Source organism: Bos indicus x Bos taurus, chromosome 15 (genome assembly GCF_003369695.1).
Source record: "Bos indicus x Bos taurus breed Angus x Brahman F1 hybrid chromosome 15, Bos_hybrid_MaternalHap_v2.0, whole genome shotgun sequence".
Taxonomy (NCBI): Eukaryota; Metazoa; Chordata; class Mammalia; order Artiodactyla; family Bovidae; genus Bos; species Bos indicus x Bos taurus.
The window spans coordinates 681,329-708,515 of NC_040090.1; the positions used below are offsets into that span (position 1 = coordinate 681,329).

The window sequence follows — 27,187 nt, forward strand, 5'->3', positions numbered from 1 at the left end:
TTGTATATCAAGCCTTTATTCTCACAGTTCTGCTCCATCCCATTCCTCACAGTCACCACACTCAGTGGGTCCCCTCATAACGGAGAAAGACAGGGAAATGAGAAATTCAATGATGCTGAAGGCCATCAACATAATCAAAATTCCCTATAACAGAAGAAAAACATATGAAGGGTTACGGTATTGGCACAGTAATGCTCATGTAATAGAGATTTCCGACGCTGATGGGGCAGCAGTGGTAGGGCGGGAAATGAGACCTCCATGTCTCGAGTGTGTCTAATGCTTAGGAAGCGAGCTGCTGGAGGGCTGTGAGGAAGTGTGGGCGTTTTCACACAGCAGGCACAGCAGAGCCCCGTACAGAACAGCGTCATTGTTCTCCTGGAGGAAGTTATGCAAGAGGTAGTTATGCATCTGCTTTCTAAATTATATGCTAAATTATGTGACTGCACTTCATAAACATGCAATACAGAGAGATATTTTAAAAGCGGCCTGTTGAAAGAGAAAGAAGGTTAAGAAACAAAAAAGGAGCAAAAATAGAAAAGGAAAGAAAAGGGGGGGAAAAAACCTACAGGCTAAGAAAAAGAGGAACATGCAGAAAAAGACACTTTTAATGTAACGCTAATAGTAACTTCTTGTGTTCTTTTTGTTACCACTGAGGACCTTTAAAATATTTTGTATTCTGGCCACTAAGAGTGCCTGTGGGGACACACGCCTGTGAGTAGCTGGTCACAACCTGTGTTTCGATGGTGAAGGTCTGTAAAGATCAGCGCGGTTGACACTCTGTGCTACAAGTGTCTGTGTCTGCATGCTTTGACTAGAGGTTGAAAAATTGTTCTCAGGTCACACATAGCAAGCCACTCCGGTATTCTCGCCTGGAAAATCCCGTGGACAGTGGAGCCTGGCAGGTTACAATCCATGGGGTTGCCAAGAGTCTGACATGACTAAGCACAGTATCTCTTGGCGTAGTCATGATTCTGTTATTCTTTAGTGACTGGAAATAGTTTATTTCTTCTTTCTCCTGTTCTTTTCTGCTTTTTGTTTGTTTTTTGTCTTTTTCCTTGTGTTTACCATTCTGAAAAATGCTGCAATAAACACCCTTGCCCACATATCCTTATGTGCAGGGGACTCAGTGCTGTGGGGACTGCCTTCTGGGTTAAGGTGTGTGCATCTTTCATATAAGTGAATGTCTCCTTGCTTTCCAGAGTCTTAGGAACATTTCATATTTCTGCTGCTTAAGCACACAAAAGCATCCGTTTCACCATTTCCTTGCCAGTCATAACTTTTGTAACTCTGATTTTTGCCAGTCGAGTGTGTATAAATGCTGCTGCTGCTGCTAAGTCGCTTCAGTCGCGTCCGACCCCATAGACGGCCTCCTACCAGGCTCCTCCGTCCCTGGGATTCTCCCATTGCTAATTTGCTTGGCATTTCCCGCCAGTGGACGTGAGTGTCCCTCTGAGTGTCGTTGGCTGCTACAGTCACGTGTTTGGTCCTTACTCATAAACTTTTGTCTATTTTTTCCCTTGTGTTCTTGACTTTCTGGTCACTTTTATTTTCTCTCTGTGTATAAAAACCTTAAAACTTCGCTGTTACCTGCTTTAAAAACATTCTTCCATTTCTTTTACCGTTGCAGAGTTTTAACATAAATGTGTTTTCTTTGCCCTTCTGCGATTTCTAGATCAGAACCATACACTTCATCATGCAGTAAGTTCTCTAGTGTCCTTTGCTAGTCAATTCCCCTACCCCCTCCAGAGGAAACCACTCTTCTGATTTCTAGCACAGCTGGGTAAATTCACCTGCTAATTTTGTATCTGAGTGTGTTCAGCAGATGGATTGCATCTCAGCCGTGTTGCTGCGGGCATCAGTGTCCCGTTGTGCGAATAGTCACTGTTGGTTGGGCCTCTCTGTTGCCGATAGACATTTGAATTGTTTCAAGTTTTTAATTGCTATGAATAGATTTCCCAAGAACATTGTTGGGTATATTGCTGATATATAAATAGGTCTATGCTTAATTTTGTTAAAAACTGCCAAGTGGTTTTCCAAGGTGGTTGAATTCGAGTTTCTTCATATTCTGGCCAGCACTCAATTTTGCCAGTTCTTTTAATTCAAGCCATTCTGGTGTATGTGCAGTGGTATCTTACTTGTGATTTTAATTTGCATTTTTTTGGTAATTAACAGTGTTGAACAGATACATGCTCCCTCGTTATTGGTGTGCCTTTCTTTGTGAGCTGCTTGTGCAGGCCTCACTTTTATGTTTTGGTCCTTTTACTGCTGATTTTCAGGAATGCTTATGTATTCTGGATGTGGGTCCTCTATCAGTTACATGTATTGAGGAGGTTATCTCCCATTCTGTGCCTGGCATTTTCACTTACTTTTTTAAAAAATTGAGATATGTGACATATAACACTGTATAACTTGAAGGTGTACACATGTTGATGTAACACATTATGTATTATGGTGGAATTACCACCATAATGTTCATCAGTCAACACTTGTATCACGTCATGTAATCATCCTTTCTTCTTTATGATGAGAACATTTACAACCTAATCTCCTAGTGACACTGCAGTACGTGATCCAGTGGTGTTAACAGTAACACTATGCCACGCGTTAGGTCTTCAAAACGTATTCATCTTGTAAATGGAAGTTTAAACCCTTTGACTAACGTCTCCTCAAACCACCCACTGCCCAGCCCCTGGTAACCACCATTCTATTCTGTTCCTATAAATTTGGATTTTTTAGATTCCATGTATAAGTGATATCATACAACATTTATCTTTCAATATCTGACTTATGTCCCTTAGCATAATTTCTTCAAGGTCTATCCATTTTGTTGAGAATGGTAAGGTTTCTTTTCTATAACTGAATACTGTTCCTGTGTATGTATGTGTGTATGTGTATCTCATATTTTCTTTATCATTCATCCATCAGTGGACAGTTGTTCCCATGTCTTGGCAATTGTAAATCTTACTGCAGTGAACATGGGGGGTACACATATTTCGAGTTAGCGTTGCAGTTTGCTTTGGATTAAATACCAGAGTGGATTTGCTAGATCATATTATAGTTCCATTTTTAAATTTTTTAGCAGCCTCCATACTGTTTTCCATAGTGATGGCACTAATTTACTTTTCTACTGAGAGTTTACAAGGGTTCCCTTTTCTTTACATTCTAGCCAACATTTGTTATTTCTTGCCTTTTGGATAATAACCATCTCACAGGTGTGAGATGATATTTCATTGTGGTTTTGATTTGCATTTTCCTAATGATTCATGATGTTGAGCATCTTTTCTTGTATCTATTGGCCTTTTGTATCCTTCATAAAAATTTCTATTCAGACCCTCTGCCCATTTTTTAATTTGCTTTATTTTGCTGTTGATTTGTATGGTTTTTAAACTTTATTTTGGATATTAGACTCATATCAGATATATTATTTGCAAATATTTTCTCCTGTTCTATAGGTTGACTTTTTATCTTCTTGATGGTTTCTTTTGCCATACAGAAGTTTCTAGGTTGATATTAGTAGTTCCACTTGTTTATTTTTGTTTTTTTTCACCTTCGCTTTTGGTGTCAAATTCAAAAAATCATTGCCAAGACCAATGTCAAGGAGCTTACTTCCTGTGTCTTCCTCTAGGAGTTTCAGGTCTCACATTCATGTCTTTAATCCATTTGAGTTTATTTTTGTGTATGGTGTAAAAGATAGTGGCCCAGTTTTATTCTTTTGCATGTGACTACCTGGTTTTTCCCAACACCATTTATTGGAGAGACTGTCCTTTCCTCATTTTATATTCTTGGCTCCTTTGTCATAAACTGACTGACCATGTGTGTGTGGGTTTATTTCTGGGCTCTCTATTGATCTGGGGTTTATTTCCGGGCTCTCTATTCTGTCCCCCTGATGCATCTTTCTGTTTTTAGGCCAATACTGTACTTTTTTGATGACTGTAGCTTTGTAATATGCTTTGAAATCAGGAAGGGCGATATCTTCTGCTTTTTATTTCTCAAGATTACTTTAGCTATTTGTGGTGTATCGTGGTTCCATACAAATTTTAGTGTGTTTTTTTTTTTCCTTCTATATTTGTGAAAAATGCCATGGAGTTTTGGTAGGGATTGATTGGCTGTTGATTGCTTTGGGTAGTATGGACATTTTAACAATATTAATTCCTTTAATCCATGAGCAGAGGGTATCTTTCCATTTCTTTGTGTCTTCTTTATTTTCTTTATTCAATATCATATTTTTCAGTATGCCAATCTTTCACTTCCTTGGTTAAATTTATTCCTGTATATTTTATCTTTTTTGATGTAATTTCAAATGGGATTGTTTCATTAATTTTTCTTTCTGATAGTTTGTTATTAGTGTTTAGAATGCACTTAACTTTTGTTTATTGATAAATAATCCACCAAAAATTATTAAAACTAATAAACAAAAATTCCGTGAAGTTGCAGGATACAAAATCGATAAACAGGCACAAGCTTGCTCTGCAATCTCTGTGGAATGGCGCAGGGTATAGGACAGCTGAGCCAGGCCTAGAAAGGAATAAGTAGAAGGAGCCCCTCTCTGCAATATTAAGGGCCCCTGTGTAGCTGCAGGGCCCCCTGGTGGCTCAGAAGGGAAAGAACCCGCCTGCGATGCAGGGGACCTGGTTTGATCCCTGGTGGGGAAGATCCTTTGGAGAAGAGAGTGGCTGCCCACTGCAGTATTCTTGCCTGGAGAATTCCACGGACAGAGAAGCCTGGCAGGCTACAGTCCGTGGGGTGATAGAGACGGACAGTCGAACTGAGTGACTAACACTTTCACTTTCAAGCATTAAAACAGACCAAAGTCTCAAGTTCTTCAAACCTTTACCCTCGTCTCTGGTAAAGCTAAAGTGTTAGTTGCTCAGTCGTGTCTGACTGCGACCCGATGAATTGTAGCCCACCAGACTCCTCTGTCCATGGAATTCTCCAGGCACGAATACTGGAGTGGGTTGCCATTCCCTTTTCCAGGGGATCTTCCCCACCCAGGGACTGAACCCCGGTCTCTTGCACTGCAGGCAGATTCTTTACTGTCTGAGCCACCAGGGAAGCCTGTAAAACTAAAGCCTGCAGCAGACGCAGCAGCGGAAGTGCCACCGCTCCCCATTTCTGCACATGTGTTAAAGCTGCCTGGTATTCTAAGTGCTTTATTTTAGTCCTAGTGTGTGTTATTAGTGTTATTACTGCATTTGTCCATGTGTTTATTCTGTCCTTTGACCTTTTTTTTTCTGGTACCTCATTTGCTATCATTTTCCTTCTATTTGGAATTCATCCTTCATTATTCCTTTAGTGGGGGTGTACAGGAGGCAAAATCAATTTTTGTATCTCTAAAAATTCTTTATTTCACCTTCATGTAAGATATTCTAATGGATAATGATAGATTATAGGTTGGCAGTTATTTTATTCAGCATATTGAAGATGTTGTGCTGTTTTCTTCTTTTATTGATGCTTTTGGAAAGTTAGCTGTCCATTCAGTTGCTTCTACTTTTTCCTTTTTTGTAATTATCAGAATCCTTATTTTTATTTTTTAGTTTTAGTTATGATTGCTGAGAATTGAGAAGTGAAAAGAAAATAACTCAGCAAATAGTTAAAGTGTGCCACAGTCTGATGAGAAAGACTACCGCCTAAATTCAAGCTTTTAACATAAGGCTTTTCAGAGCCTCATTATTTTATTCAAGATAAACCCACGGAGAACTGTTTTAATGGTAACTTTATGTTAATTCGTATTTTCTGAAAATAAGATTGTCATCTGTCCCTGCAACTCTTCTGCTTTGCAAGTCTAACTGTTTCCTGTCCTGTCCCTGAAACCACCCCACGACTGACTCCAGCTGATGAAACCCTGGGGCTGCTGTTGCTGCTGAGTCGCTTCAGTCGTGTCCGACTCTGCTCGACTCCATAGACCGCAGCCCACCAGGCTCCGCCGTCCCCGGGATTCTCCAGGCAAGAACACTGGCGAGGGTTGCCATTTCCTTTTCCAGTGCGTGAGAGTGAAAAGTGAAAGGGAAGTTAAGTTGCTCTTGGCGCCCTTTTCTATTCTCGCCTGTTGGGCCTGAGAAGCTGTGCTCTCCTCTGCTTAACAAATGTAACAAATTAAGCTTTTAACTGTCGTAGATTTGGCTAGTAATCTTGGAAGGTGCCCGGCCAGACCCCTCACCATTACGGTCCTGTGACTCATCTGGTGGCTCGTCCCTGGATCCCGTGAGCTTCCCTGCCCAGGGTTTGACTGTCCTTGATGGTGAGGTGACTGTAGCCCTTTTCATCGAGCAGGGTTTATTTATTTGTCCAGGACGCTGGTCTCCCAGAGTCCTTTTGCATTATCTCTCCAGATTTGTTCTTGTGTTCTTTTTTCTCGGTGAAGGCCTGCCCAAGCTTTGCCACTAGCCATCCTGTCTGCCCATCTGCCTCCTATCTGTGTTTCTCTACGTGTGTAAGAATAGGTCACAGGGCAGGAGTCATTTCAGGTTTTGTCATCCTTACCCAGCCACAGAGACTAATGTGTAAAAGGTCTCTTTGAGCAATATCCCTTCTAGAAACAACTATCTTGGATTCCTCCTTAAAATATTAGATTTTTTTTTTTAGTTTTATTTATGTGTAAGAAATTTGCTGTGGGATAGATTCTTTTTGACAAATTCCACCTGTCAGAGGCAGCTGATTCCTTTTGTCAGCAGGGAGGGATGGATTTTCCAAGGCTGTCACTATTCCTCAAACTTCTTACTTCCCAGTTAATCATTGTGAGTCCTTAGAAATTAATTCTGTGTTATATTTCAATCAGTATTTCAATGGATTTGACTCCCATCCTGAGAACATGGATGATATAATAAATTTGTCAGTTTTCCCCTCTGATACAGACTACTTTTCTTTGACAGCTATTTATCATTCTTTGCCAACTTAGGCAGGAGCTTGGGTATTTCAGAAGCTTCATCAGAGAAAGAATACACTTGAGCCTTGTTCAGTAAGACCTTGCTAACCACCACCACTACCCCACACACCTTTCCTGACCTAAAGCTCTACTCTTCTAGCATTTCTCCAGAAGTAAATGGTCCAAAAGACAGGACAGCTCGCAGACAGGGGGTGCAAGTGCCTCAGAATTACCAAGTAAACTGCTTCCACTCAAGATGATTGAAACAAAGCTCCCCCCACCCCCGCCTGGCTCAGAGTGACAGACACTGCTGATGGCGATGTGCTCTTTGTCTTGGCCCTTTCCTCCCCTCGCTGCTAGTTCAGAGTTCTCGATTATTGGTAGACGGTCCTACACACGTAGGACCGCCAAGGTCATCTTTGGAAATTGTTACTGGCGTATTCTGCATTCACTAATGCCAACAGAGAGACACACTCCTAAAAAGACACAAACTACTGACATTAACCCAAGAAGAGAGAGAACATTTGAGTATATCTATAACAAGTAATTATATAACTTCTACAGAGAAAAGCCCAAGGCCAGGAGACTTTGTTGGTGAATTCTTCCAAATGTTTACTGACAATACCATTGCTTCACAAATTCCCCCCAAAATATAAGAGCAGAGAATACTTCCCAGCTCATTCTGTAAGGCCAGTTTTAACCAGACACAGAATCAAAGGCATCACACAAAAAGGACAACTATAGATCAAGATCTTTTATAAATACAGATGCAGAAATCTTCTAACAAGATACTAGGAAGCTGAATCCAACAACACTTAAAAAGGATTCTGCACGATGACCACGTGGGATTTATCTCAAGAACCTAAGGTTTATTTAGGGTAAAAAAATCAATGCAATATACCATATCAATAGAATAAAGGACAAAACCACATGATCGTCTCAATAGGTAAGCTGAGAAAAAGCATGTAACTAATTTATCACCATTACAAAAACATTCAACACAGTAGGAAGAGGAGAGAATGTCCTCAACCAGAAACAAGTTCTCAGACAACGTTCTACTTCAGGGTGAAAGACTAGATGTTTTCTCCCAAAGTAGAGGAGAAAAATAAGGACGTCTGTCTGCTCCTGCAGCTTCAGTCCAACATTGTGCTGGATGTTCCAGCCAGGGCAGCTGAACAGAAAAAGAAAGGAAAGCATCCATATTGGAAGAGAAGGAAAGCTATCTGAATTTGCATACGATGACACCACCCTTATGGCAGAAAGTGAAGAAGAACTAAAGAGCCTCTTGATGAAAATGAAAGAGGAAAGTGGAAAAGTTGGCTTAAAGCTCAACGTTTAGAAAACTAAGATCATGGCAGCCGGTCCCATCACTTCATGGGAAATAGATGGGGAAACAGTGGAAATACTGTCAGACTTTATTTTTCTGGGCTCCAAAATCACTGCAGATGGTGATTGCAGCCATGAAATTAAAAGACGCTTACTCCTTGGAAGGAAAGTTATGATCAACCTAGACAGCATATTAAGAAAGAGAGACATTACTTTGCCAACAAAGGTCTGTCTAGTCAAGGCTATGGTTTTTCCACTGGTCATGTATGGATGTGACAGTTGAACTATAAAGAAAGCTGAGCACTGAAGAATTGATGCTTTTAAACTGTGGTATTGGAGAAGACTCTTGAGAGTCCCTTGGACTGCAAGGAGATCCAACCAGTCCATCCTAAAGGAGATCAGTCCTGGGTGTTCATTGGAAGGACTGATGTTGAAGCTGAAACTCCAATACTTTGGCCACCTAATGTGAAGAGCTGACTCATTGGAAAAGACTCACTGGAAAAGATTGAAGGTAGGAGGAGAAAGGGACAACAGAGGATGAGATGGGTGGATGGCATCACCGGCTCAATGGACATGGGTTTGGGTGAACTCCGGGAGTTGGTGATGGACAGGGAGGCCTGGTGTGTTGAGGTTCCTGGGTTCGCAAAGAGTTGGACACGACTGAGCGACTGCGCTGAACTGATGTTCTTGTATATAAAATAGCCTAAGGAATCCTCTAATAAGTATTACAAATAATAAGTTAGAGTGAGAGTATATAGTCTATTAATATAAAGATCAACTGTATTTCCACACAGTAGCAATGAATATTGCAAAACTAGAATTTAGAAAGCAATTCCATTTGTGCATGTATGTGTGCTAAATCACTTCAGTTGTGTCCAACTCTTTGTGACCCCATGGGCTATAACCTTCCAGGCTCCTCTGCCCATGGAATTCTCCAGGCAAGAATATGAGAGTGGGTTGCCATGCCCTCCTCCAGGGGACCTTCCTGACCCAGAGGTTGAACTCATGTCTCTTAAGTCTCCTGCGTTGGCAGGTGGGTTGTGCCACCTGGGAAACCTTAACTTTGTAATAGCATAAAAAAAGAACAAGGAATAAATTTAACAAAAGAAGTACAGGCTTGTATACTGAAAGTCATTGACAAAGAAATTAAAGAACTAATCAAATGAAGAGGTTCATGGATCAAACAACTGTGTATATTACGGCGTCAATAATGGTCTACAGATTCAATGTAATACCTATAAAGATTCCAATTGGCTTTTCTTTTCCCCAAATTGACTGGATGAGCCTAAATTCATGTGGAAGAGGGCCCATAGCAGCTAGAACAATTCAGAAAAAGAAAAACAAGCTTGAGAACTTGCACTTCCCCTTTTCAGACTTATTACAAAACTGCCATAATCAAGACGCAGTGGTTTTCTTTTGGTGAGAATGTAAATTGTTGCATCCACTATGGAAAACAGTATGAAGGTTCCTTAAGATACTGAAACCAGCGTCACCACGTGATCCAGGGGTCCCAGTCCCGGGATATTAACAGACAAAACTGAAGTTCAAAAAGATGCTGCACCCCAGCGCTCACCGCAGCACTGCTTCCAACAGGCAGGCCATGGAGGCAACCGAAACGGCCACAAACAGGTGCATGCATAAAGACGTTTTATATATGTATAAGCACGTGCGTGCTCAGTTGTGCCTGACTCTTCGGGATCCCATGGACTGCAACCCTCCAGGCTCCTCTATTCATGGGATTTTTCAGGCAGGAATACTGGAGTGGGTTGCTATTTCCTCCTCCAGAGGTCAAACCCACATGTAGGAGATGTGGGTCTGACTCCTGGGTTAGGAAGATCCCTGGAGAAGGAAATAATGACCCACTCCAGTATTCTTGCCTGGGAAGTCACATGGACAGAGGAGCCTGACAGGCTACAGCCCATGGGGTCACAAAAGAGTTGTACATTACTTGGTGATTTAACAACAAATAATTATATATATAAATATGTGTGTGTGTGTGTGTGTGTGTGTCTGTGTGTATTGGAGAAGGCAATGGCACCCCACTCCAGTACTCTTGCCTGGAAAATCCCATGGATGGAGGAGCCTGGTGGGCTGCAGTCCATGGGGTCGCTAAGAGTCGGATACAACTGAGCAACTTCACTTTCACTTTTCACTTTCATGCATTGGAGAAGGAAATGGCAACCCACTCCAGTGTTCTTGCCTGGAGAATCCCAGGGACGGGGGAGCCTAGTGGGCTGCCGTCTATGGGGTCGCACAGAGTCGGACACGACTGAAGTGTGTGTGTATACATATATACATATTCAAAATCCTAACAGATGATGCTCTTTAAGTGCTGCATTTAATATGCCAGCAAATTTGGAAAACTCAGCAGTTGTCAAAAGACTGGAAAAGGTCAGTTTTCATTCCAATCCCAAAGAATGTTCCAACTCCCACACAATTGCTCTCATTACACATACTAGCAAGGTAGAGTTCAAAATCCTTCATGCTCGGCTTCAACAGTATGTGAACCGAGAACTTCCATATGTACATCAGAAAAGAAAGAACCAGAGGTCAGAGTGCCAGCATCCGTTGAATCATAGAAAAAGCAAGGGAATTACAGCAAAACATCTACTTCTGCTTCTCTGACGAGTGAGGGGAGAAAGCAAATTAGCCAAGAAGACTGTCTCACCCCATGTTTTGTAAATAATAGTTATGTAACAGCTGAGATCACTGACAGTCTTGCCCACACGAGCCATGAGGGACTCGCTTGGCCGCGAGCTGGTTTGTGCTGTAGGGATGCATGGGCTCCACCTGCAAGGCGGCAGCATCATGGCTGCGTCACGGCTGCGTCCGTCGGTCAGCCACGAGAGGAGAGCTACAGAGTATGTCGTTATGGCTGCTGTGTCAGCCGGGAGAGGATAAATGTGTCTGCAATTCCTAAGGCCCCTGGAGTCTTCCTCCAGCCTCTTAGCTCACGCTTTGCCTACCCTGGGTTCAGCAAACAGTGCAGACAGCGTGAACAGCAGGGCTTTGGTGTCACGAACAGGATCAGCAGTACAACTGTACTAAAGCCTTTGACTGTGTGGATCACAGCAAACTGGAAAATTCTTAAAGATATGGGACTATCAGACCACCTTACCTGCCTCCTGAGAAACCTGTATGCAGGTCAAGAAACAGTAGTTAGAACTGGACATAGAACAATGGACTGGTTCAAAATGAGGAGAGGAGTTCATCCAGGCTGTATATTGTCACCCTGCTTATTTAACGTACTTGCATGAGAAATGCTGGGCTGGGTGAATCCCAAGCTGGAATCAAGATTGCTGGGAGAAATATCAACAACCTCAGACATGCAGATGATATCACTTAATGGCAGAAAGCAAAGAGGGACTAACGAGCCTCTTGATGAAGGTGAAAAACGAAAGTGAAAAAGGCGGCTTAAAAACTCAACATTCATAAAATGAAGATCATGACATCTGGCCCCAGCACTTCATGGCAAATAAATGAGGGGGAAATGGAAACAGTGACAGATTTTATTTTTCTTGGGCTCCAGAATCACTCTGGGCAGTGACTGTAGCCATGAAGTTAGATGTTTGCTTCTTGGAAGAAGAGCTATGACCAACCTAGACAGCATATTAAAAAGCAGAGACATCACTTTGCAGACAAGGTCCATATAGTCAAAACTCTGGTTTTCCTAGTAGTCATGTACGAATGTGAGAGTTGGACCATAAAGAAAGCTGAGCACCGAAGAATTGATGCTTTTGAACTGTGGTGTTGGAGAAGACTCTTGAGGGTCCCTTGGACAGCAGGGCGATCAAACCAGTCCATCCAAAGAAAATCAACCCTGAATATTCATTGGAAGGACTGATGCTGAAGCTGAAGTTCCAATACTTTGGCCACCTGATGTGAAGAGCCGACTGCTTGGAAAAGCAACATGCCTTGAGTACAGTAGACGGTGCTCTATGAACACCGTGGTGTAGGTACCTTTCTGAGCCATAGCTCCTCCCAGGTGCAAGCCTAGAGTGGGAATGCTGCTTCATTTGTAAACTCTACTTTCAGTTTTTCAGGAGCCTCCACACTGTTTTCCATAGTTGTCGGTGTTTAGTCACCAAGTCATGTCTCTTGTAGCCCCTCAGGCTCCTCCGTCCATGGGACTCTGCAGGCAAGAACACTGGAGTGGGTTGCCATTTCCTTCTCCAGGGGATCTTCCTGACCCAGGGATGGAACCTGCGCCTCTGTGCCTCCTGCCCTGGAGGCGGGCTCTTTACCTTTGAGCCGCCAGGTTCCCCGTAGTGGCCACACCAGTTTGCATTCCCAGCAACAGTGCAGGGGTCACCCAGTTTGTTTTAACCAAAGGTTCACGTCCTGGTCGGGGTGCAGGGTGGGAGGAGGTTGTCAGGGGATCTGGTGTAGGGCCACAGTTTCCCAAGGAGATTTCTTTCTTTCTTTATTCTGTTCAGTAAGTTCTCTCTGCTGTTATGGGGCAGAGGAGTTTGTTTGTCTTTTTGCCCTTACCTGAAGGGTACAGTGATCTATCAAGGACCCAGATCTTTATTCTCAATGTGGAGATCTTTTCTAAGTCTTCATACTTGGAGTGGACTCTGGGCTGTGGCCTCTTTCTCCTGCCCTACGTTTAGGCTGGGAATCAGATTCCAGCTAGACAACATTGGCCTTGTTGTGTTGCACAGAAGCGCAGATATGCTTTTGACCAAGTGCTTTTATTTCCTTTGGGTATATTCCTAGAGGTGGAAAAGGCCTTGAGGACAAGCAGCTGTGTTGGTCTTTGGCATCTCATTGATAGATTTTTAGATTAGGCTTTTGTGTAAAAATTGATCTAGGAGCTTCAGTTGACTCTTCAGCTCTTCTGTGTTTTTGAAGTGGTTTTTTTAATGTAGCATTTTTCTTTGTTTTCAGAGAAGGTTTGATTCAAATAGCCCCGTTAACAATGACCAGAACCAGCCTCTATTTTCTTCTCTTCTGCCTTGCTTTCTGTAGTCCTCGTACGTACAGACACTCAGTGTTTCTTAGAATGTGCCATATGAAGTTTTTTTCTTTTATTAGGATCTCCCTTTTCTAGCTTTCTCAGCAATTTGGGAGTCTCACTATTTTTTTCTCCATGTAGATTCATATTTTTTTCCATTTCCTCACACTAACTTCAGTGGTATTTTGGAAAGAGAAGAAATAAATGCCTGTTTTCTATCTACCATGTTTTATCAGAAGTCCAGTCTAAGTATTAAAACCAGTACCATAAAAATATTCCATATGTGACTATATGTACATCTAGGAGTGAACTATTACCATATTGCTATATGCACACTTTTCTTTTAATACATCACTTTATCTTGTGGATTATATTTACTGGTATGCTTCTTTTATCTCTTTATTTGTGAATTTCTAAAAGTGGGGGTTATGATGCCTTCATTCTCTATTTTACAGTGCCTGACATAACAGTCTATCAGATACTGTGATTTCAGTAAGATGTTTGTGAATAAAAGACAATACCCATGTTTGCAGTGTTTTTAGCTGATGCCAATCGGGTGCTATTAAACCCTCCTGAGTAGACCCATTTCTCCTTGCCCTAAAAGTGCAGCACACTTACAATGAATAGGGTGGTAACCGCGTGGCACTCACTAACTTCTCCAGAATAGCCGCACAAGAAGTCTCGATCTATAAGGAAACCAATGATGAGGAGGATGATTCCAGCTGCCGCTGCCACGGCGCTCAGCGAGTTCATTATTCGGCTCAGCGTCACCTGAAAGAGAGTGAGGCCGGGATGCGGTGACAGCCCAGTGCAGCGCACGGACAGAGCCACGGACACGGCAGAACAGGCTGTTCTCACAGCCTTGAGATGCCCCAGAGCGGCCTGTGACCTCAGGCGCCTTCACATGACCTCTGTGGGCTTCAGGTCCTCGTCCACAAAAAGGAGGGGATCCAGAGAACTGGGCATAACCCTTCCATCCCCCCAAAGCCGTACCTAAGTTGCCCCCCTTTTAATCGCCAGAAGCAGCACACAGCAGACAAAAGAGGAGTTAACAGTTAGGGGGCAGCCACATCACCTTGCCTTTGAAGCTCTAGTAAAAGTCGTGGACTGTCGACATTTTCATTTTATGATTGTTTAATGAAACCTTGTATTTCTTTGCAATTTTTATTTTCTTCTAGAACTACAAGCCCCCAGGTGATGTCCTTTGCTGAAAATAATTGATTGGCCTATGAATTAGTATCGCATGCCTTTGCTTCTTTGGGAAAAGTGAAAATACTCTATAACTTACTTGTAAATTAGAAGTTCGCATTCATTAACATGGTTATTTATTTTGAGATTCTGCTTACAAGGTTGAATTACAGAAAATGGATGAGGAAGTTACCAGAACATTGAAGCCTGTCCTCCCCATATGACTGAGTAACGTGGGCAAGTCATTTATTAAGCCTCGGCGTCTAAGAATTCAACTAGGTGCCCTGAAAATGGCACTGGTGTTCTGTGATTCTGTGAAAAAGGGGGTAAACGCCATTGACCGGTGTCAGGACTTGGCAGTTTGTGGAGTTATAGTGGCTTAATGATTTTCCAAATTCGTTTTCAAGGCTGGAATGATTTGTTTAATGTTAAAATTCTTTAGAAAAGGGGATGTATAACTCACCAGAGTTTCTGTGGTTTTTCTTTCCAGTGCAACTAGAAAGGCTCCAGAATTAACAAACTGTTAAAAAGAATACGTATCTTAGTGACGGACACGTTGAACCGACTTAAAGAATTCTCGTGGTTAACAGACCAGTGTCCCTTTCCTTTGCATCCCTCCTTCCTAGTTCACACAGTCCCCAAGGCAGTGAGAGGCGCTGATGCCTTAATGATTGTCCTAAGTGTATAGTGGGGGAAATCCGGGACTAGAAGTTTGCTTTGGTCCTGCCTATTTGAACACGAGAAGTTTTCAACTTTACTGGGCTCTTTTGTTTTCTCATCTGTCTTCCTTTCATAGCTGTTGTGGACTCAGCTCTGACGCCACGAGAGCCTGGTGTCTCATTGGTTTACAGCCAGTGAGACTGGACTCCACCATTCTTACAAGAAGCCTCCTTCAGAACCGTTTGCAGTCCAGTGTGTTCTCTTGGATGAGAACATAGATGGAGGTGCAGCTAATATGCTGGAAATTCTGGAAAAATCCTGGCAGTTTCCATGGAGGTGAGCCATGCTGTGTATTGTTATCCTCTGGTGGAAACTTCCAGTCTGATTACAATGTATCTGTTTTAAATTTCTAGTCATGTGGACTGGAGTCTTCAGCTCCATCCTGCCACTCTCGCTGTCTGGGCTGGACTGGGTTCTCAGAAGAGAAGATGTCCTCCCGTACCTTAAGCCTTTGCCTGTGATTCTCCCTTGGTATGCAGCAAGGCAGCACGGCCTCTAACGCCCGACCGCCCCCCACTCCTTTCCTTCCCGCCAGGTGAACCACTCATCCTTTGACTGTCAGTCAAGCTGCAGATGTCTCTGGAGAACCTGCCCTCTGTTCTGCAGAGTCAGCTTGTGTGTGGAGAAGGCAATGGCACCCCACTCCAGTACTCTTGCCTGGAAAATCCCATGGGCGGAGGAGCCTGGTAGGCTGCAGTCCATGGGGTCGCTAAGAGTCGGACACGACTGAGCGACTTCACTTTCACTTTTCACTTTCCTGCACTGGAGAAGGAAATGGCAACCCGCTCCAGTGTTCTTGCCTGGAGAATCCCAGGGACCGGGGAGCCTGGTGGGCTGCCGTCTGTGGGGTGGCACAGGGTCGGACGTGACTGAAGCGACTCAGCAGCAGCACAGCAGCACCTTGTGTGTCCTTTATCATCACCCATCACACCAGACGATAATTCTCCGACACTTGACTCAGCTGCCTGCCAAGGCAGGAGACGCAGGAGACCCAGGTTCAATTCCTGGGCAGGGACGATTCCCTGGAGAAGGAAATGGCAGCCCCACTCCAGTGTTCTAACCTGGCAAGCTAGAGTCCATGGCGTCGCAAAGAGCTGGACACGTCTGAGCGACTGACACTCACTACTCAGCTGAGACCTTGAGACCAGGGACTGCCGTTTCTCAGAATCCCCAGACACTGCCAGTTTTCTGGTACTAGAATAGGTGCTAAAACAATGCTTATTGAATGTGATTAAATGCTTCTGTGCAGCTCAAAGGCACATCTGAGAAACCCTAGCTGCTTCTCCACTTCTCTAAAGAGGAAATTGATCTTTCCTCTCTGCTTACATAAGCACTTTTTGTGGCTCTGTGATATCTATCGACCAGTTTGAAATGACCTGTTTGCATGTTTTCTCTCTTGCTGGATGTGAGAGCCCTCTGAGGGAAGGGCTCACGCATTATTCTTTTTCTTTGCCCCTCTCCCCCACTCAGATGTATTGAGATATAATGGAAGTATAGCACTGCATCAGTTTAGGTTATCCAACTTAATGATTTGACTTACGTGTATCATGAGATTACCCCATACATTTAGTTACCATCCACTCATAGTCTCGTATAAGTATCAAATAAAGGAAAAGAGAAAGGAAAAAGTTTCCTTGTGATGAGAACTCCTAGGATCCACCCTCTTAAAGTTTTTTCCATGTATCACATGGTGGTGTTAACTGTGGTCATAATGTTGTGCACTGCATTTCTGGCAGTTACGTATCTCACACTGGAAGTGTGTGCCTTTAGAGCAGATTCACTCAGCTCCCTGCTCACCTCTGCCCATCCCCCTGGCCTCTTTCCTGGAGTCCACATGTAAGCAAGACCATCTGGTACTTGTGTTTCTCTGTCTGACGTTTCAGTTGGCATAATGCCCTCGAAGTCCATTCGTGTTGTCACAGGCGGCAGAATATCCTCATTTTCTTACGAACAAGACTGAGTGGTGTTTCGCTGTGTGTGGTGTGCCACCGCCTCTTCATTCGTCCGTTGCTGGACGTCTAGGTTGCACCATGCCTTGCCTATTGTAATCATTGCTGTGAACACAGAAGTGCAGAGATGCTTCTGACCAAGTGCTGTTACTCCCTTCGGGTATATTCCTAGAGGTGGAATTTCAGGGTCATAAATCTATTTTTAATAACTTTTTGTGAAACCTCTATGCTGTTTTCCTTAGTGAAACTGAAGTTGCTTAGTCGTGCCCAACTTTTTGTGACCCTATGGACTGTAGCCCTCCAGGCTCCTCCGTCCATGGGATTTTCCAGGCAAGAATACTGAAATGGGTTGCCATTTCCTACACCAGGGTCTTCCATATCTGACTTGTAATAGTAATTCATTTTGAATGGATGAGTGGACGAATGGTGTCAAGACCCAAGCAAATACTCCCAAAGGAACCTAAAGACCCAATGATGGAATACAAGTAACTGATGAGTTGATGGGGAAATCATTTCAACAGAGTTAAATTTGATTTTGATTTTTCAAACCATATCATACAACTCAGCATAGTTCATTTCATTACTAAGAACTCCTTAAAATCCCTGTTGACATGACTTCAAATTGAATCTGACTGACTTATACTCACCAAAATGGAGCTCCAGAATGGATATCCTGAAATAAATATAAAGGGAAACCTTGGGTATGGATCTTCCAAGGTGAAAAGGAGAACAGTTCCAAAAGAGAAGTTCATCGCCCCAAGCAGGATCTGGACAGCCTGCAAGCAGAGGAGAACGTCCTGGTGAGAAGAGACCAGAGTGGCGGGCTTCCTGTGAGAATTTAGGAGATCTCCTTCTGCTTAAAAGGAAATTACCCCCGTTTTTAAATGAAGGAAGTATGGTAGGCGCTTCTTTATGATGACGGTAGAAGCTTCTACAGATATTTTCTTGATCCCTCTGTCCAGTGATTGATGAGAGGTAAAATGATCGAATTCCCTGCTCCTGAAAATGTAGTCCGTGGATTGGGAACATTAGGATCACCTGGGAATTAGAAATGCAGACTCTCAGGTCATATCCTGTACTTACTAAAAAGACTCTCCAGGTGAGGCTGAGAAGTCTGTCTTAAACTCTCCAAGCATCAGGGAAATGCAAATAAAGACCACAAATAGATATCACTTCACACCTATTAGGATGGCAGTCATAAAAGAGACAAGGGAGCAAACGCTAGAGCGGATGTTGAGAAGAGAGAGCCCTTGTGCACTCCTGGTGCGGCTGTGTCACTGCGCAGACAGTGTGGGGATTCCTCAAACAGTGAGAAATAGTACTGGTATGTGATCCGGCAACTCCACTCCTGGGTATATGTCCAGAGTCACTATCTCGAAGAGCTGTCTATACTCTCAAGTTAATTGCAGCATTATTCACAGTAGGCAAGACAGAGAAACACCCTAAACGTTCACTGGCAGATGCGTGGATAAAGACACACACACACAGGAATATTATTCAATCACAAAAAGAAATCCTGCTCTACAACAACATTGATCGATCTTGTGGGCATTGTGCTAAGTGAAGTAAGTCAAAAGAAAAGGCAAATACCACGTTATGTCCTTTATATGCTGAATCTAAAACCTTCAGACTCGGGGTTTCCCTGGTGGCTCAGTGGTAAAGAATTCGCCTGCCAACGAAGGAGACATGGGTCCGATCCCAGGTCCAGGAAGATCCCACATGCCGAGGACGAAGTGAGCCCATGCACCACAATTATTGATCCTGTGCTGTAGAGCTGGGAAACCACAGCTACTGAGCCACAGCTGCTGAACCCTGCTCACCACGACCACAGAGCGGCCCCGCTCACCGCAGCTGGAGAAAAGCCCACACAGCAGTGAAGACCCAGCACAGCCAAAAATAAATGAAATTATTTTAAAAAAACATCAAACTCACAGGAACGGAGAGTAGTATGGTGATTGCTAGGTACTGGGGGGCAGGGAAATGGGGAGATGTTTGTCAAAGGGAACAGATGTTTGGTTTTATGTTCTGGGGATCCAGAGTCCAGCGTAGTGACCGCAGTTAGCAAGACAGCATTGTGGACCTAAAAGCTGCTGTGAGAGCCAAGCTTTAATGTTCTCGCCACCACTCCCACAATAAAAACAGTAATTGTATGAGGCGAAGGAGTGATAACTAACCTTACTGTATAAACATTTTGCAATACGTATGTGTATCAAATCATCACATTGTACACCTTAAATTTACACAATGTTATATGTCAATTATGTCTCAGTAAAGCTGGGGGAGAAACCTCAAAGGCTTTGTCATATAAGTGATAGAGTCTGAAAAACACCTAATTCTAAATCACCATAGCACAGGGAGCTTAGCTGCTTGGTGATGACCTAGGTGAGTGGAAAAGGAGGAAGACTCAAGAGGGAGGGATAAACGGATACATATGGCTGATTCACGACCGCAGGAATTAACACATCCTTGTAAAGCAGTTATGCGTGTGTGCTTAGTTGCCGAGTCATGTCCCACTATTTGTGACGTCTGCCTACAATGCAGGAGACCTGGGTTCAATCCCTCGATAGGGACGGTCCCCTGGAGAAGGGAATGGCAACCCACTCCAGTACTCTTGCCTGGAAAATCCCATGGACTGAGAAGCCTGGCAGGCTACAGTCCACGGGGTCGCAAAGAGTCAGACACGACTGAGCGACTGCACTTCCACTTTCATTTGTGACCCATGGACTGCAGCCTGCCAGGTTCCTCTGTCCATGGGATTTTCCAGGCAAGAACACGAGTAAAATGCCATTTCTGCTCCAGGAGGTCAACCCCACCCCCCATGTCTCCTGCATTGGCAGGCGGATTCTTTACCACTGAGTCACCTGGGAAGCTAACTATACTCCAATAAAAAAATAATAAATCACCATACCAGCCTGGCCTCAAGTAGTGGACAGTCAGAAAACCCATCTGCTGATGACCAGTCCTCTGAGCCTGTGGAGGTACCGTCATCTTCCAGGGCCCAGAGCACCCCCATCTTTTCTACATTTTTCTATTTTTTTTCTCTCTGTGCCACATTTGTGATGCCCTACAACACCAAGTACTGTTTTGGTTGGTGAGAATGATGCAGTGATTAGAAGGTGTAATATATGAGTCTGCGTCTTCTGTCTTCATGTATTCCCAGTCCACCTTCTCAGACACTAAGCTCCCCTACTTCCATCAGTTCAGTTAAGTTCAGTCACTCAGTCATGTCCGACTCTTTGCGACCCCATGAATCGCAGCACACCAGGCCTCCCTGTCCATCACCAACTCCCAGAGTTCACTCAGACTCACATCCATCAAGTCAGTGATGCTGTCCAACCATCTCATCCTCTGTCATCCCCTTCTCCTCCTGCCCCCAATCCCTCCCAGCATCAGAGTCTTTTCCAATGAGTCAACTCTTCGCATGAGGTGGCCAAAGTACTGGAGTTTCAGCTTTAGCATCATTCCTTCCAAAGAAATCCCAGGGCTGATCTCCTTCAGAATGGACTGGTTGGATCTCCTTGCAGTCCAAGGGACTCTCAAGAGTCTTCTCCAACACCACAGTTCAAAAGCATCAATTCTTCAGCACTCAGCCTTCTTCACAGTCCAACTCTCACATCCATACATGACCACAGGAAAAACCATAGCCTTGACTAGATGGACCTTTGTTGGCAAAGTAATGTCTCTGCTTTTGAACATGCTATCTAGGTTGGTCATAACTTTCCTTCCAAGGAGTAAGCGTCTTTTAATTTCATGGCTGCAGTCACCATCTGCAGTGATTTTGGAGCCCAGAAAAATAAAGTCTGACACTGTTTCCACTGTTTGCCCATCTATTTCCCATGAAGTGATGGGACCAGATGCCATGATCTTCGTTTACTGAATGTTCAGCTTTAAGCCAACTTTTTCACTGTCCTCTTTCACTTTCATCAAGAGGCTTTTTAGTTCCTCTTCACTTTCTGCCATAAGGGTGGTGTCATCTGCATATCTGAGGTTATTGATATTTCTCCTGGCAATCTTGATTCCAGCTTGTGCTTCTTCCAGTCCAGCATTTCTCATGATGTACTCTGCATATAAGTCAAATAAGCAGGGTGACAATATACAGCCTTGATGTACTCCTTTTCCTATTTGGAACCAGTCTGTTTTTCCATGTCCAGTTCTAACTTGCTTCCTGACCTGCATACAGATTTCTCAAGAGGCAGATCAGGTGGTCTGGTATTCCCATCTCTTTCAGAATTTCCCACAGTTTATTGTGATCCACACAGTCAAAGGCTTTGGCATAGTCAATAAAGCAGAAATAGATGTTTTTCTGGAACTCTCTTGCTTTTTCCATGATCCAGCAGATGTTGGCAATTTGATCTCTGGTTCCTCTGCCTTTTTTAAAACCAGCTTGAACATCTGGAATTTCACGGTTCACGTATTGCTGAAGCCTGGCTTGGAAAATTTTGAGCATTACTTTACTAGCATGTGCTGCTGTTGCTAAGTCGTTTCAGTCGTGTCCGACTCTGTGCGATGCCATAGACAGCAGCCCACCAGGCTCCCCCGTCCCTGGGATTCTCCAGGCAAGAACACTGGAGTGGGTTGCCATTTCCTTGTCCAATGCATGAAAGTGAAAAAATAAAGTGAAGTCGTTCAGTCGTGTCCAACTCCTAGCGACTCCATGGACTGCAGTCCACCAGGCCCCTCCGTCCATGGGATTTTCCAGGCAAGAGTCCTGGAGTGGGTTGCCATTGCCTTCTCCATACTAGCATGTGAAATGAGTGCAATTGTGCAGTAGTTTGAGCATTCTTTGGCATTGCCTTTCTTTGGGACTGGAATGAAAACTGACCTTTTCCAGTCCTGTGGCCACTGCTGAGTTTTCCAAATTTGCTGGCATATTGAGTGCAGCACTTTCACAACATCATCTTTCAGAATTTGAAATAGCTCAACTGGAATTCCATCACCTCCACTAGCTTTGTTTGTAGTGATGTTTTCTAAGGCCCACTTGACTTCACATTCCAGGATGTCTGGTTCTAGGTCAGTGATCACACCATCGTGATTATCTGGGTTGTGAAGATCTTTTTTTACAGTTCTTCTGTGTATTCTTGCCACCTCTTCTTAATATCTTCTGCTTCTGTTAGGTCCATACCATTTCTGTCCTTTATCAAGCCCATCTTTGCATGAAATGTTCCCTTTGGTATCTCTAATTTTCTTGAAGAGATCTCTAGTCTTTCCCATTCTGTTGTTTTCCTCTGTTTCTTTGCACTGATCGCTGAGGAAGGCTGTCTTATCTCTCCTTGCTACTCTTTGGAATTCTGCATTCAGATGCTTATATCTTTCCTTTTCTCCTTTGCTTTTCGCTTCTCTTCTTTTCACAGCTATTTGTAAGGCCTCCTCAGACAGCCATTTTGCTTCTGTGCATTTCTTTCCCACGGGGATGGTCCTGATCCCTGTCTCCTGTACAATGTCACTACTTCCATAGCAAGTACTGTTTATAAAGGTCCATTGTAAACGGTGCCGTCTTCCTCACCTCCACACTCACGAGTTGAGCTCTCGTCAAACACCACCGCTTGAGTCTCCCACTGCCACCTTGCGTTCCATATGCCAGAACCAAGTTCCCTTTTCTCCCTTTGAGCCTTGTCTTCTTTCTGCCCTCTCTTTCTTTGTTTTTAGCATCATCTTTTTCTGAGGCTTAAAGTCATCTTCTGCTCTTCGAATGTCCCTTGACCTCCTGCAATCAGAAAGTAACCAAGCTTTCCTCTTCCCTCTGTTTTCAAAATGATAAATATTTGGCCTTGCTCTTTTCTGTTTTTCTGTCGTCACCAGTGTCGGGGCACCTGTTTCATGCACCCCAAGCCCTTCCCATGTGTCAGTGCGTGAGTGCGAATATTCTCAGCTTTTCTCCATCTGTGGTTGGGAAGTTGATCCCCTTCTCTCTTCCTTCCTTGCCGGGAGGTCTTCCAGCAGGCACACATCGTCTTCTGCTTCTCAAGGCCTAAATGTTCTCGGGCAGTCACTGCTCCTGCAGTGGGAAAGCTTGATATCTGGGGAGTAAGTTCAGCTCAGTGGCTGCTACTGTTCATCTAAACGATTTAAATTGTTTTCTCACTGGCCTTTCTGTACGAGCATCCATTTTCCCTGTTTGACAGTGTAAAAGAGAAGCCCAATCCCATTACTTTTCTCAGTATTGTTTGAAACACAGCGGTCATCAAATTCATTCAGAGAAGTGTTGAAAATGGTCTCCGGCCCCCATCCCCTCAAAATTGTAATTAGGTAGTTCTAGAACAAGGTCTGGAGATTTGGTGTGTATTTTATAAAGCTCCTTAGATAATTTTATTGATTTTACAGACTGGAAAATATTAATACTTATCTATGTTATAAAATCTGAGTAAGGATGGTTTACAGGGTTCCTGGAAATTAGGTCTCCAAATTGCTTTCCTGGTTACTTCTCCTCACCACTTAGTATCTATTTTTTTGTACTTGTTAACACCATGGTAAAATGTACATATAAAATTTACCATATTTACCATCTTATTTAAAATAGTAAGCTTTATTTTTAAAAGTAGTTTTAGAGTCACAGAAACATTGAGTGGAAAATGGAGAGAGTTTCCATATATCGCCCTATCCCCTTCCTTCGCCTCCTACCCGAACATGAACATCTCCCACCGGATGGTGCTTTGTTAACACTGATGAGCCAACTTCGACACACGACTGTCCGCCAGAGATCATAGTTTACACTTGCAGTCTCTGTGTTGTGTTCCAGGGCTTTGGGGAAATGTGCAACGTCACGTACCCATCCTTTACTATGGTACACAATAGTTTTTCCTGCCCTAAAAGTCCCCCACCTCCACCGCTCATCCTGCCCTCCCCTCCTCGCCTCCTGGCAGCCGCTGATGGCTTCGTCTCTGTAGTTTTGCTTTTCCGGGATGTCGTATAGTTGGCATCATGTGATGGTTGGTGGCCTCTGCAAGCCGGCTTCCTTCGCTCAGCAGTGTGTGCTTTAGGGCCTCCTTGTCCCTTCGTGGACTGATGGCTCGTTGCTTTTTACTGCTGAATAATATTCCATTGTGTGGCTATACCACACTTTACTTATCCATCCTGGTTGTTTCTTATTTTGTCCTTTTTCAGTCCTCTCACATCTTTCAAGCCTAGCTTTTTTCTCCCAGCTCTCCTTTGCCATTCATGATAGCTGTGCCACTGTGAACTTTTGTCCATTATGCTTTCTTCATCTAGAATATTCTACCTCCCTCCTCTCTGCTTTCTAAAATTGCATCACTTCTTCAGTGTTCAGATTTGCCATGATGTTGTCTCATCCCCTCTGGGTTCTTCTGCCCCACCACCAACACCATTTATGAGTTTTAGTAAATGCTACATTGAAATGCAGTTATTAACATTTTCATTCTATTAGTTTTAAATTATTTATTTTCTCTCCTCAGTGAGAGAAACTAGATTGTATTTGTTTTTATAGGCCCCATAATGTTAAACATAGTTTCCTGCATGTAGTTTAATAATGTGTATTTCAAAAATAATTTTCACTCTTCAGCAGAAGTTTGGATGTCATTATATTTGAACAGGTGCTAATGCCGTTTAGACTGATGGCCCCATTCCTCATGTCAGTGGACCATATTTATGTACTAATCTCTTTATTTTTCCTGAAAAAAAATATTGATTTATTTCTATTCTTAGAGGTCTGGGTATTGAAAGGATATTTTCTAAGATTTGGGCGATATTATAGCTTCAAACGGCTTCCCTAGTGGTTCAGACAGTAAAGAATCTGCCTGCAGTGCAGGAGACCTGGGTTAAATCCCTGGATAGGGAAGATCTCCTGAAGAAGGGAATGGCCACTCCAGTACTCCTTCCCAGAGAATTCCATGGACAGAGGAGGCTGGTGGGCCATAGTCTATGGAGTCGCAAAGAGTCGGACACAACTGAGCTACTAACACTTTCACTTTCATAGCCTCAAACATATCTGAATCCCCACATTGTCTGAAAAGAAGATTGCTAAATAATTGATAATTAATGTTGATGAAGTGGATAGATGGATGGATAGATGAAGACTTACAGTATTAGAGAGATTTTCTGCAAAAGTTTCCACATACATGAATACCATATCATTGTTGTCAGACTGAATTTTGACTTTTCATTGGGAAAATATGAAACTGTAGAACTGAACAACCTGGGATATAGAATTTAGTGTGTTGACTTCTATTCAATTTCCTCCTTCCTTTCTTTTTTCTGAACTTGACTGGAAAAAAATCGTACAGGTAGTCAGTTTGGGGATTTTTACTATGTGACTTTTAAGAGTCCAGGGATCTTGGCTTATTCGTTTAATGTTTTCCTTTCCATAGCATCTTACACAGGATTGATATAGAAGTGGTAACATCTCCTGAATTTACGAGCATAAACTTTGGAGCTGGCTCCTACCTTGAAACATGGTGTCACCAACCATAAAGAAAACAAAAAGACAGCCCAGAGAACGGGAGAAAATATTTGCAAATGATGCAGCTAACAAAGGCTTAATTTTCAAAACATACAAATAGCCCACACAACTCAACAAAAAAACAAACAGCCCAATCAAAAAATGTATAGACTATAAATAGGTATTTCTCCAAAGAAGACATACAGATGGTCAACAGGCACATGAAAAGATGCTCAACATTACTAATTATTAAGAAGTGAAAAGCTACAAGGTGGTGCCACCTCACACTGGTCACAATGAGCATCACTAAAAATATATACAAAAATAAATGCTGGAGAGGCTGTGGATACAAGGAAACCTTCCTACACTGTTGATGGGAGTGGAAAACTGGAGGTTCCTTAAAAAGCTAAAAATGGTATTGTCATATGATCCAGAAATCTAATTCGTGAGCATATATCCATACAAAACTATAATCCAAAAAGATACATGCACTGCAATGTTCATGAAAAGTGAAAGGTGCTCAGTCATGTCTGACTCTTTTCAACTCCATGGACTATACACTCCGTGGGATTCTCCAGGCCAGAAGACTGGAGTGGGTAGCCATTCCCTTCTCCAGGGGATCTTCCCAACCCAGGGATTGAACCCAGGTCTCCCACATTGCAGGCGGATTCTTTACCAGCTGAGCCATAAGGGAAGCCCAAGAACACTGGAATGAGTAGCCTATCCCTTTTCTAGTGGAGCTTCCCAACTCAGGAATCGGACTGGGATCTCCTGCATTGCAGGCAGATTCTTTACCAGCTGAGATACGAGGGAAGCCCTTGCAATGTTCATAGCAGACTGTTTTCAGTAGGCAAGACAGAAGCAACCTAAATGTTTTATCAACAGATAAATAGAGAAGATATAGGTCTTCCCTTGTAACTCAGTAGCACAACTTTGTAAATAAACTACACTTCAATAAAATAAATTTAATAAACATCATTCTACCGTGTATATATATATATATATATATATTTTTCCCCCCTTCTCTTCTTACCCACTGTCTTAGTTCAGGCTTCTTTAACAAAGTACCATGGACTGAGTGGCTTACAAACAGCAGAAATGTATTTCTCATAGTTCTGAAGACCCAAAGTCTGAGGTCAGATTCCCGGCATGGTTGGGTTCTGAAGGAGGTCCTCTGCCAGGTTGCAGAGTGCTGTTGTTGAAAGAAAGCTAGCTAGCTTTCTGGCCTCTCCTTACAAGGGCTCTAATCCCCCATTCATGCAGGCTCCACCATCGGAAACATATGACCTCCCAAAAACCCCATCTCCAAATACCATCACATTAAGCTTAGGATTTCAGATACAAATTGGGGGCTAACAAACATTAAGCCTCTAACATACCCTCTGTAGGATTTACATGGGGGAAAATCTTACTCACCCCTAAGATTTTCATTCTTGTAGCAAGTAATTTTGGAAAGGGCATGCTAGAGTCATAGGTTGTGCCTGTAATATCCCCTGACTGAAATTCAGGCATAGTGATGTCTGGAGGAAATACTAGAAACACAGGACTGTGTGCAGCTCTTGAATCCATGATGGTGTAGTTGAGATTTTGAAGTGAAACAAAGAAAATGGTTCAGTTGATGCTTCAGCCTAGATCATGTTCTTCTGTACCAAGGCTGTCTGGAGCACTGCCATTGTGCTTTGTCTTGGAATTATAGAACCGCTGAGTCATAGTCATGGAATCTCAGGACTGGTCACGATCTCAAGAAAGTTAGTGAGTAAAAGGCCCAGATCTGGGTTCAGAGGATCTGACCA

The 27,187-nt window shown here is 43.2% G+C and overlaps 1 protein-coding gene across 1 annotated transcript; it reads right to left on the reverse strand.

Moving 5' to 3' along the window:
- Positions 1 to 27,187, reverse strand: MS4A5 (membrane spanning 4-domains A5). Its single transcript, XM_027561732.1, has 5 exons — positions 26,811 to 27,187; positions 17,650 to 17,778; positions 14,797 to 14,853; positions 13,764 to 13,916; positions 1 to 144 (listed from the first exon to the last, which is right to left on the reverse strand). The coding sequence occupies exons 1-5, from the start codon at positions 26,961 to 26,963 to the stop codon at positions 22 to 24; spliced, it is 615 nt and encodes a 204-aa protein (XP_027417533.1). The 5' UTR covers positions 26,964 to 27,187; the 3' UTR covers positions 1 to 21.

Excerpts from the sequence above, each read along its gene's own strand:
- MS4A5 (XM_027561732.1), bottom strand. The coding sequence starts at position 26,963 with ATGGATTCAAGAGCTGCACACAGTCCTGTGTTTCTAGTATTTCCTCCA. Across the intron at positions 17,779-26,810 it reads CAAGAATGAAAATCTTAGGG|GCTGTCCAGATCCTGCTTGG; the intron begins GTGAGTAAGATT and ends CTCTGCTTGCAG. Across the intron at positions 13,917-14,796 it reads GAAAAACCACAGAAACTCTG|GTGACGCTGAGCCGAATAAT; the intron begins GTGAGTTATACA and ends ACTCTCTTTCAG.